The sequence below is a fragment of the Ciconia boyciana genome, chromosome 8 (assembly GCF_034638445.1).
Source record: "Ciconia boyciana chromosome 8, ASM3463844v1, whole genome shotgun sequence".
Lineage (NCBI taxonomy): Eukaryota > Metazoa > Chordata > Aves > Ciconiiformes > Ciconiidae > Ciconia > Ciconia boyciana.
The window spans coordinates 49,900,335-49,912,302 of NC_132941.1; the positions used below are offsets into that span (position 1 = coordinate 49,900,335).

Genomic DNA, 11,968 nt, shown 5'->3' on the forward strand with positions numbered 1-11,968 from the left:
ATCCACATTGTGGATTATTATTTTTTTTAAGAATAAAAATCTTTGTAAATATTACACAATCTACCAAGAGCTGAAAAGTTAAATCAGACTGGAATTACTCATACGATCTTAATTCTACTTCATAAAACATGCATTACCATGCAGTCTGAATTCAATCCTCTCAGTCCTACAAATTATTACTTTTTTTTTCCTCCATAGGACTCCTCCTCTATTCTGCAGGATCAAAGCCTTATCAGGTGTAGATATGGGAAGCTGTAGATCAAGTGAAGAAGGGAAAGCAGAAAGAGAAAGGAAAAAATCTTACAACAAAGAAAGGTTAATGACATATCAAACAACTTATTTCTTCTGTCAGGGACAGATTTCCTGTGAGATGGGTCAAGCTTTTTTAAACAAATATCCTTGCATTTTTTCTTTTTGTGTGTGTGTGTCTTATAACGTGTCAAGGGGGTTAAATTAAGATTAAGCACTACTTGAATTTTAATGCTAAAAAAGTATTGTTTTGCATTAAAAGTCTTTTTTTCCATTACCATATGATATCCTTTAAGGAAGAAAAGCATTACCCCCTGTCAGAGGGAGCCTGAAAGCAATAATAGACTATTCCTTTACTGGAGCACAATGCACTATTAAAATTAAACTGTTACTCGACTATTGCTGAATCACAGATGTATAGTACTTAACAAATGGAAGGGCATGCTTTCAGCCCTGTAACAGATTCTGCTTTGAGTACTGCGAAGTGCCACTAGGTGACGTAATTCAGCACCGCCAGAAGAAGCCTTGCAGCAGTGCCAGCAAGCAACAGTCAATTAAATACAGTACTGGAGCAAGGAGCAGAGGACATACTACGGGGTCAAACTAATCTAATCAGAGTACCTAGAAAAACTGACAAAGAGGAAGCCATGAAAGTAAAAGTCATATTCAAAAATCATTATTTATTTACTAGTGAGTTACATACACATCTGCACATCACTCCAGTTCTTACCTTAGTCTGTCTGGGCAAAGCAAGTAATTACACTGAGCCACTGACTGTAAAGACACCAGCATTTACTCATATAAAGCAACAAAACTACTCACTACTAAAAGGAATCATCCTGCTTCTTCCTCTTCCCTTCCATGCTCCAGTCGTTCATCTGTGCAAGTTATAGAGCTCATCCAACTTTTCCGTGAGTGGGTTTAGCTCTCCTAGCTGTTAAAAAGCCATTTGCTTTTCTTTTTTTCCTGCTTGTTTCCTGCTAGCTTAGAAACCTAAATGGACTCTCTGATAGATCAGAGGGTTACTCAGAGCATGTGGGAAAAAACATGCCCAGAAAGAGGGAAGGAGAAGTGAAACAACTCCCTTGAGCAGCTGAGAGCTGTTATCATTATGAGTATCATTACTCATACTCAACACATTTTGTTTAGCTAGGGGTGTCCTTTGTATGAGGCAGAAACGAATGTGGTACGTAACATTTTTATCTGATGAATGCCCTTAACATTTGTTTAAATTATTGAATTAACCTGTCTCCAGTGTTTTTCATTGCTTAGATACTTTCACTGCTAGTATACTGACAAATCCTAGTACAGCTTCAACGCATTAATATTTTCCATAATCAAACCAACACCACAAGAATAATTGTTGCTTTGTAGGAAATGATCTTCACAACTGATGCAATGACTAAAAACATATTAATTACTATGAGACTCTCCGTAAAGTTATTTCAACAAGAGACTTAAATAGACAAAAGAAAACATAGCTGTAAGTGATACCAAACATTTTCTCCAAGATCTCGGTCAAGAAAGGTTATCATTAAATCGCAGGAGTAAAATGCAAGTCAGTCACACCTCCACTACACTTCTCTAGCTTACTATTTACATTCAAAGTTTTGGTCATTACGGTTTTTTGTAGTCTATATGTTCATAGAAATTGCTAATAATCAATGGAAGATGGGATAAATGTTTCATCACAGGACCGGCCGACTGTTAATTGCTAACTAGAAACACGCAGCAATTACCCTTTAAATTGTAATTGCCCTCATGTGATTGTCGCTTATGGCATTACAATGACTCCATCAAAGTCCTTTGAATGGGGGCTTTGCCTCAAGCCATACTCTGTATCTTAGGTAAATCATCGTAATAACACTCAACTCATGAACATTAGCATTTAAAAAATACAATTCACTTCAAGCATATGTTTTCTTATGTTTATCACCTTCATAGCCACTGACACTCCCTCTTCTAGTTTTGTTGAGTCGAATGGTCTGGCAAAAATAAAGTTTGTTATGAATTAGGAGCCCCCCCCAAAAAAACAAACCACTAAAGTTTAAATATCAGTCAACTGAAGGAAACATAACAGAAAGATGTTACAGAAAAATAATCATGTTAAATAATACTAAAGCCTTTAAAAACAAAACACATATTGAGTTTCTAACATAGGAGTAACATAACACTATACACCTTTTATAGTGGAGTCACATGCCAATGCAGGAAAGTTTAGTCATCTACTTCTGTTTACAATAAATGGGCCAATATTTGAAAGACAGGCACCCACCAGAGCCACTTTCATTTTATGTCTGCACGTGGTTTTCTGCTAACAGTTATACCAACAAAAAAATGTTGCCGCCAATACCTTTTATTTTACCCAAGAAGCAGAAAAAGTCCTTAATGGTATGTCTAACTGTTGTTTACAATTATAAATTAAAAGTACTAGCATAGTTTTTTAAAGTGATTGCATTAAATGCAAAATATCCTCAGCAGCAAAAATTCTCAGAGCAATTCTGACACAAATCTATGAAAGTTTTTATCGCCAGCAGATAAAGCAAAGGAGATTCACCACCATCACCCTTTAAAAAGATACCTGATTTTCAAAAAGAGCTGGGCAATATGGAAATCCCTAGTCCTAAGTGCAATTTCAAAGCCAAACTACTTCAGAGGATGTAAAGAGAAATTCTAGAAAGACATTCGCAGGTGATTCAGTGCCATGAAAAAAGTAGGAAGGAAACCTCACCAGCCTAGCCATAGCATGAGTCTGAAAGACTGCTCTACTACCAAAATATTATATTAGCTTCCTGTGCCTTGAAATTAAGGCTTGTCTCCTAAAAGCTATAAAATCGACTATTCCAATCTAGTCAGATAATAACATGATCAATGATTGAAGGATTAAAAAAAAAAAACACACCACCACAAACAAACCCACAAGTTTCATTAACACTAAAATACAAATTTAAAAACTGACATCATGGTGGCAATCCTTTTGTTGCTTAAAAACATTTGTTCATCTAATAAAATAAGCACAATAATAGTTAACACCTAGAAACAATAATATAATAAAGGAATGATGTCCTACTGATCCTTCTAATTAGATGCTACCCGTAATACTAAATATATTACAATTATTTACTTCAGAAATTGTCTGAGACGTTATCATTTTTCCAGACCAAACTTTGTTATTTCCAGGACTAATTTTCAGCTTTGTAGGACTGGGAACCAAGCTAACCAAAAATATATGTAATGGTCCATTTCAGACAAATAGTCCTGAACACTGAATTATTTCCCAGTAATTTTTCCATAATGTTACACTAAGGGTTCAAGACTATACCACTTTATTGTCATCAGAGCAGACTACATACTTAGCAACAGTCTCCTTCCTGGTTTTTTGTTGGTTTGTTTTTTTCTGGTTTTTGTTTGTTTGTTTTGGGGTTTTGGTTTTTGGTTTTGTTTTTTTTAAGATTTATTTCATCTGATAAATGCAGAAAAAGAATCTGCAGATTTCTCTGTGGTTTTTGGTTGGGTTTGGGGGGATTTGGTTTTCTTTTTTTCATTAAAAAGAAAAGCTGTAACTTCTAACTTGCATCTTAATTGTTTTTAAAAGTTGTAGATTGCTGTGGGTGGAATTAGAAGCACATGAAGACAATGCAACCACCATCCCTGTTAGTCTATTCAGACAAGCTTTTCAGTACAACATAAGTGTCAGCTATGCAAAGTAATTTCTTTACTTCGAAGCATATGTAGTCACCTCCTAGAAGTTTCATGCTGATAAAAGAAGAAAAACAGACTGTCCAGATGGATAGTCAAGAGAATTTTTCTCATTATTACAAGGAGAACAGAAGATTTTATAACTGCAGATGTACGTATGAAGAATATTCAAAGTCAGTGTCTAAAAATTTCTTACTTATGTCATGCTTCAGCACACCTAAAAGAGCATGTAAATCTCATTACATTTTATGGAAGAAAATAATATTCCTGCCTGAAAAAATATAGAAAACCTTAGAGGAACAAGAGCTAGAAGGGTAGCATTATCTGACTTTTGCCATCTCACTACAAATACATCACCGTTCATAAAAGGTGACATGAAGTTCTTTGAAGTCTAAGAATTAACATGTTGTCTCAAACATGTTCAGCTCTGCGTGAAAGCTAGCTCATTATCTCTGACTGTATAAACTCAAGCAGTAGTGACTGTTTACTGAAACAACCTGTAAATGTGTTAGCCTGTGTTTGCAGAGGATAAGGACTGTGCCATCCCAAGCCCACTTCAGACTGTAAAAGTGGTTCTTTTCTCACCCTTATCGGAATCATCCTTGAACAGACTGCCTCTGAACAGAGTTTACACTCCTCGTCTTTGATCTACTTTATAAGAACATCAGAAATGTTTACTTTGAAATGCACACATTTCTTTCTTGGGGTGCAGAGAAAGGAGATCATGTTTTAAGACATGAACAGATAAATTCAAGCCAACTAGTAATTTTCTCAGTGTTTCTTATCCTGTCCAATATCCTGAAACATAACTGCTCGTTGCTTAATCTTATTCTTAAATAAATTCATAAGAATTAACTCATTCTACTACATACTAGGTAATTCAAAACTTCCCACCCTACTTTCTACAAACGACCTAACAAATTGCCATGCTAATGCCACTGTGATCTAGTTTCAAACCTTCTCTCCCTGAAGACTTCTTTAAATCTCTGATACTACACAAACTGAAGTCAACAACTGTACCTCACACTTCAGAGTAAGACGAGAGTCCTAACCGCAGCACTCTACCTCATGGACAGCAGTGAAAACTATTTAACCCTGAGTTTCCAACTAACTCCTAGTTCAAACAACATCTACTCACCCTGACTTGATAAAGAGCAGTGTGTTACTTATTGGCATATTGGGAAGATGGTAGCATCAGTGTTTCTCCATATTTTTTACCTGTTTGCAAGCTCGAGGACTACTTGCTTGTTCCTGCCTCGAGTCACTCTCCTTTGCTGGTAGAAAGGCAAAAGGATTCTTCCAAACCTTGCATCAAACAGGCAAGAGGGGCTCCAAATTTGGGTTTAAGTCTCATAAAAGAGGCCTCTCTACATCCTCCTTTGTTACCAGTCCCTTCTGAATCCTTGTCCTTCATACCAGGAGATAAAGACTGAAAATCATGGCGTGGTTCAAGAGTCGAGGCCAGCTTGGGCAGCATAAAAAGCACAGGCCATGATGCAATTACCAGCAGCTACGTGGTCAGGAGACGATTCAGAGCTGAACTTGGCGCCAGGTCAGGTAGCCTTGAGTTCTGCTAACTACCGCGTTCAGAGATTAGGCGGATGTAACAATCACCTGAAAGGGGAGATTAAAGCACCTCTCAATGGGGTCCTTTGTTCTCGGCCTCATTTGATGCGCTGCGGCCTTTTCAAACCACGTCGCGGAAGGCGCTTTAAATGTCTGCCCCCAAAGCTGGGCCAGCTTCAGTGAGCGGGCCGCGCCGGCAGGGTCGGGAGCGATGGAGAAGGGGCCCTTCTCGGTGGAGTGGCTGGCCCAGAGCAGCCGCGGCGGAGCCCAGCCCGCCGCCGCAGCCCGCCGGCTCCGCTCGCCGCCCGGAGACGCCGGCGGCCAGGAGACCCCAGCGGACCTCGGTGAGTCCCGCCTCTCCTCGCGGGCGGGTCGCGCGGCGGGGCCGTGGGTGGCGGCCGTTAGGCTAACGGTCGCCGCACGTGAGACCGTCGGGGGACAGCAGCAGCACGTGCGGCCGCTGCCTACGTCACCGCCCGCGCGGCCCGGCGCCCGCAGAGGGACGGGTTCCCCCCCGCGACGCCCCCATCCTGTCCCCGCAGCCGCGCTCCGGGACCGGGAGGCCGCGGACCGCAGCAGCCCCGGGCACGAAGCGGAGGCGGGCGGCGGCGCCACGCCCGGGCGGCCCCGCACCAAGTTCTCGGCCGCGCAGCTGCAGGAGCTGGAGCGCAGCTTCCGCGAGCAGCGCTACATCGGCGCCAGCGAGAAGCGGCGGCTGGCCGCCGTGCTGAACCTCTCCCAGAGCCAGGTGAGCGCGGCCGGGGCGCCCCGGGCCCGCCTCTGCCCTCCGCTTGAAAGGGGAGACGGGCCCGCGCGTTACCCCGCGAGTCCTGCTACACGACACGCGCGGCCTCGGCCCTCGCACCCCTCCTAAAAACTGCGGGAGAGGAGAGGCCTCCTCCGCCCGTGTCGGCCTTGGTAGGCACCTCGTGATCATCGGGGGGACGGGGACAGTGACAGCTCCTGCAGGTGCGGCGGGTCAGGCCGCCTGTCAGCCTTACCCCTCTGGCAGAGAACAAGCTTAAGCAAGCTTACACCCCTGCTCCGGCAGGCACAGCTCTGCTGCCCGCCGCGGTTTTGTGTTACCCCAGAGACTATACGGAAATGGAAAATGGTGAATACAAACTTCAAGGGTGAAACCTCATCGGAGGTAAAAACACTTGCACAATCACCGGAATATCCATTTTCAGGCAAACTCTTCCTTAAAATTATGTATGTACTTGGTAGTATTGCAGGAATTCTCTCAGAACAGAACTAGCCCTACCCAGCCCTTTTAATCCCACTGCACCAGTCTTGAGTTACAGTCCTGGTGCAAACCTGGTCTCTGAGCAGTTGGCTCGCCGTGCATCATGGAGTTGTCACAGCTTGATTCCTCCTCATGCCTAGACAACTATTCTGCACTGAATATAGACGAATGTTACTAGCCCTAAATCTTATAACTGTTAATATATTCTGTCACTCGGATAATAAGTCTGACTTCAGGATGTATTACTATACAGAAAACGAACAAGTGGGTCAGTTCTTGACTCTTTCTTTCTTACCCTCAGATAAAAACCTGGTTTCAGAATCGTCGCATGAAGTTTAAACGTCAGACTCAAGATGCCAGGGTGGAAGCTCTTTTCTCAGGCTTATTTTTGCCCTATCACTGTTACCCAGATATTGCTACCTCCAGCTATTGTCATGGGACGGACATCAATGTCTCTTCTACCTCTACTGTTTCCCTTCACCCAGCTATGCCAAGCCCTGCCTTGTTGTTACCTTCTGTTCCAGCTCAGTCCCTTCAGCCAGTTTTGCCAAGTCCAGCTTTACTGTTGCCTCCCAGCCCAGGATTATCCTGTTACTCTTCTGTAATTCCAGCAATGACTCTAACCGATGACCACAAAAGACTGAGGTTCCAGCCATATCTTCCTTCCTGTTAAAAATGCCAAAGATTACTTGTAATCTAAATAAGAACTGCCAAATATCTCTAATTATTTAACTTATTTTGTTATATTAAATAGATTGATGATTCAAATTTTTTTAAATCAAATTTGGGATTTTATATTAAAGGAGAAAAGAATTTGCCTGTATTGGAAAAATGATATTGAGGATGGAAGCGGAGGACTTGAAACTTCCCTTATTCCTACAGTCTTCACTATGCTGTATTGAACATTCTGTATAAATTTTCCTATCCAAAGGTTTGTTTTCAGAAAACAACCTATAATCATGTGGGGATCTCCACTGAAAAAGGGGAGTAGTCTTTACACTTCAATTTACGTAGTAATCATATCATGTAATAGGTAAGTGTTAAAAACTTTGACCATTCTACTTGAGTGGGGATTTTTAAGGAAAGATTTGTGAACTACAGCAAACGCATTGAAATGAAAATGGTACCAAAGGTGGCAGCCCTATGAACAAAACTGAACAAGCTGTCCAGTATTGTCTTTTATCTGTATGTTCTGCACCATTCCTAAAGTGGTCTCCCCTGTTTGTTGATGTAGATATTCCATTTATGGATTTAAAGAGAGGTGAGGCTAAGGAATTAATTGGCAAGCATGTATTTTGATGCCAATGTCAAACATACTTGTAACTTAAATCTGCTGATGAAAACATTGGAATTGTTCACTGGTTCAGGTCTCCTGGGACACTCAAAATGAAAACGTTTCAGTTTTCACTTCTAAAGTTTCAGCTGTAACTTGGCAGCCTCACTAATTTTAAACTGCAGAATTCTGTTAGGCTTGCTATCAGGAACGCTCAGGGCTGTTCCTAAAAATCCCAAAGCAAGCTTTATGGAGAATTGCAAAGCTGAGCCTTTAGGGAATAATGAGAAATGAGATCTTACATCAGCATAAAGCAACTGCAGCAGGTGTGATTACATCTCCTTCCCTGCCCCTGGCCATCCTAACCTGCTTGCCAGGTGACTATTAGACTATTTTGCAGTTGTCAAGAGAAAAAAAAAAAAACTAAAAACACACCCCTCCCTTCCATGTAGAGATTGCTCATAAGGAAAAAAAAAAGTTGACAAACAGGGCCTACAACAGCCTTGTGCCGTGCTTTCCCTTCTCTCTCTCCTCCCATTACCAGTTGTGGTGTGGGGCTGAGAGCAAAGTTGAAATCAGTCTTTGGTAGACAACAGGGATATTGAGATACAGGAGGGGACATACTTGCATCCACCTTCCTGCCTCCTGTGTCTCATCTCCTGTCTGATTATAACCTCCAGTGAAAAAGAAATCCCTGAGCATGCCATAGCAAGGTTATCTCTGAACCTGCTCTCAAGCACCCCTACCTTTCCTATCTGGGGGGAGGGTGGGAGACACTTGAAGGAATTTCTCCCACCACACACCTTCTCAGTACTACACCAGGACAGCACTGCTCTCAGATGCAGCTGAAGGGACAACACATGCATTTCTCAGTCACTTTGAACACAGACTATACAATGCAGGGAAGATGCAGCATGACTATCAACAAACAGTCAGCCTGTAATTCAACATCTTGTCTTCCCTCAAAGACCAGCAAGTTTGCTTCCAACATGGTCATCTGGATCCTCTTGGAGTTAAGACTGCATCTGGTTTGGAACAGTGTAATTTGAGAAAATTTCTTTCTCGCCCTCCAGGTTGTCCTTTCACAAGTGAAAAGCTACCCTAGGCTATTAAATTGAAACTCTTGATGGCTCACTGGACTGGAGGGGGAAAATTTAGCAATCAACTTAGTTTCTAGTGCATTTAGAAGACCTTTCAGGTGAATTAAAGAAACTTAAAGTCTAAAAGATCAAGAAATAAGAAGTGTTAACTAAGCTCTTTCCTGAAAGAGTGAAAACTGATCCCAGGAAGAACAAAAAAAAAGCAACAAATTTCAGGATTGCTAAAGCAAAAACTTGAGCTACTCCCTTTAAATGTTTCTTCTAAAGGGTTCAATTTACTAAATAGAAGTTCAAAATATGCAATTATCATGAGCATTTAGTGGTGAATCAAAGGCCACATTTGCAGCTTAAAATCCCATTTAGACAATATGGCTATGAACCCAGCACAATTATGCTCTTAAATTTTTTATAAAGTGTTTGTTTTGGTAATTGTAAAAATTTAAAATTCCATACTGAAGGCTTTGAGCTGTTTAATGCCTGTTTAAAGACACACTGACTTAATTAACATTTGTGATTAACACAGGTGATGCTTTCAGGTGGAAGATGGGACTGGAAATGCAAAGCAATAAATTGATTAATATTCAAGCAGAGAAACTCACCAACAGTTTATCCTTCCTCCTGGAGGATGCACTTAGCCAAAAGCACAGTGCAATGCAACTGCTAAGGTCCAGGCTCCCAAACACTCTCAATGTACAGGCTGTATCTCAGCCTGAGTGTAGGAAAGTCAGATGAGAGGTATTAAAACATCTAAATCCTTACTCAAAACCAGAGTTCAGGTGACCATGGGCATTTACACTGCACAAGTGCAACCTTTATAGAGTTGGCACATAGAACTCTGTTCAGATTTTATTAATATATTTTCCATAACTGGGCATGTGCAATGAAAACCAATTTAACATGCCCATTTCAGACTAAACTTGGTAACTTTGCCCTACACCATGGGAAATTTGGAAAAAGCAACTTTCTTGCTGCTGCTTTTCTCCTTCCAGTTCCCTTTCAGCAGCTTACTTTGAGTCTACTATCTTTTGAATGAAGATAGTAGACTACCAATATTTAAAAAATTAATAGCCTGTCAAACCAAAAATTACTAAGCGTGGCATCACATCTAATAAATTTTAATGTCAATTAGTACAATATAAAATTATTCCTTTTCACATTTAACTTAAAATAATAAACCTATACTCTTCCAAATCAGACAAGAGATTCTGAGCACATATACTTTACAGCATTACAATATACATTACAAAATTATACATTACAGCATACAACACTTTTCCCCCCTGTCGGCTCCTACCCCCCCTATAATGCATATACAGGGTGGCATTGCTTGTCCATTTTGTTCTGAATAACTGGATGGAAAGAAGCGTGAGGAAGAAAGCGTTGATGGTAGTACGGCAGCTCATTTCCCATAAAGCGGTAGGTGCTTTGCGATGCATCGTATCTGGGAAAGGAGAAGCTGAGCTGCACGGCAGGCACCGCGGTAAAAGGCAGGAGTCTCTGGTGCTGTGGAGCAAAGGGGTAGTGGAGACCGTCCTGGAACAGGGCGGGTGGAGTCCCCGGGGGGCAGCTGTAGATTGGAGCAGGAGACAGGAGGCTCTGCTGGTGATCCTGTATCTGCCTCTTCAGTTTCATCCTCCGGTTCTGAAACCAGGTCTTGATCTGAGTAAGAAAGAGAACGGGGTGCGGGGGTGGAGGAGACAAATCGGAGACTTTGCTTAAAAATAACGTGCAAACTATGAACAACTGCATCTCAGCTGCCATTTTGCTCCACTTGAATTGACAGAGTTGGACTGACGCTTTCGCCCTAGTTAACCGAGGGCAGAGGATCTGGTGGGTGTAGAGGGGAAGAGCGTCCGTGTTCAACGATTGAGATTAATCACTTTGAGTCTTTAAGACCATGTATAAGCTTTGCAAGGTCTACACAGACCGCTGTACATCAAGGACAAGCAGTTTACCTTGTTAAAAAATAAGGTACCTTGACACCTCCCCGGTAGAAAGTGCCCCTAAGTTCCCCGAGTGTTAACTCGTTAATCCCCGAGGGATCCCACTACCCTTTCCACAGCCCCTGCTAAACCCAGCCGAAGACCGCTACGCCTGTTCAGCGCAGGGAAGGCCGACGCAAGACCGCCGAGCCTGGCTGCCCCTGCCCGACGGCGGCGGGAAGGATCCGCTTCCTCCGGACCCACCTGGATCTCCGAGAGCTGCAAGACAGCCGCCAGCTTCCTCCGCTCCGAGGCCCCCAGGTACTTCTGGCGCTGGAAGGTCTTCTCCAGCCGGCAGACCTGCTCCGAGGTGAAGGCGGTCCGCGCCCGCCGCTGCCGCCCGCGGGTCCCGTCCGGCGCCGCCGCCGCGGTGCGCTCCCCGCCCGCGCTCTCGCTCTCGTAGCCCGAGGACTCGTCGGCGCTCAGCCAGCCGCCGTCGGGGGCTGCAACGGGGAAGGGAGGGGCGGCGGTGAGGTCTCTTCCCCGGCTGGGGGGCTGCCTCCGCCTCCCCTCGTCCTGCCGGGCCGTTGCACCGATAGGAGTCGAGGTCCCGTGTGTGTCCCCCCGCCCGCTCCCCTTTTCTCCCTCCCTGTCCCCCTCATCACCTACCTGGCTCCGACGGGTACGGGTCGGTGGGCTCCCGGGGACTGTCTCGGCCCCGCTCCGCCGCGCAGGGCTCGCTGGCCGCGGACTGGCTCGGACGCGGCCCGCCCCGTCGGGGCTCGGCTCTGCCCAGGAGGGGGGTACTGCCGAGAGAGGTGGGGACGCGGGGAGGGGGCGCGCAGCAGAGGTGGGGCCTGGCCCCGTGGGGCTTGGTCTCTGCCAAAGGGAGTTCGGCCTGGTTCATGGCGGA

The 11,968-nt window shown here is 43.8% G+C and overlaps 1 protein-coding gene across 1 annotated transcript; it reads right to left on the reverse strand.

The window, feature by feature from the left end:
- Window positions 1–10,432: 10,432 nt before the first annotated feature.
- On the reverse strand, window positions 10,433–11,962 carry LOC140656130 (homeobox protein vent1-like). The gene is made up of 3 exons (XM_072871464.1): window positions 11,725–11,962; window positions 11,320–11,558; window positions 10,433–10,792 (listed from the first exon to the last, which is right to left on the reverse strand). The coding sequence occupies exons 1-3, from the start codon at window positions 11,960–11,962 to the stop codon at window positions 10,433–10,435; spliced, it is 837 nt and encodes a 278-aa protein (XP_072727565.1).
- Window positions 11,963–11,968: the final 6 nt, after the last annotated feature.

What these genes read in the sequence shown, in the direction of transcription:
- LOC140656130 (XM_072871464.1), bottom strand. Translation starts at nt 11,962, where the DNA reads ATGAACCAGGCCGAACTCCCTTTGGCAGAGACCAAGCCCCACGGGGCC. An exon ending in CCCGTACCCGTCGGAGCCAG is followed by an intron (nt 11,559 to 11,724) that starts GTAGGTGATGAG and finishes TCCCCGTTGCAG; the next exon opens with CCCCCGACGGCGGCTGGCTG. An exon ending in TGCAGCTCTCGGAGATCCAG is followed by an intron (nt 10,793 to 11,319) that starts GTGGGTCCGGAG and finishes TTTCTTACTCAG; the next exon opens with ATCAAGACCTGGTTTCAGAA.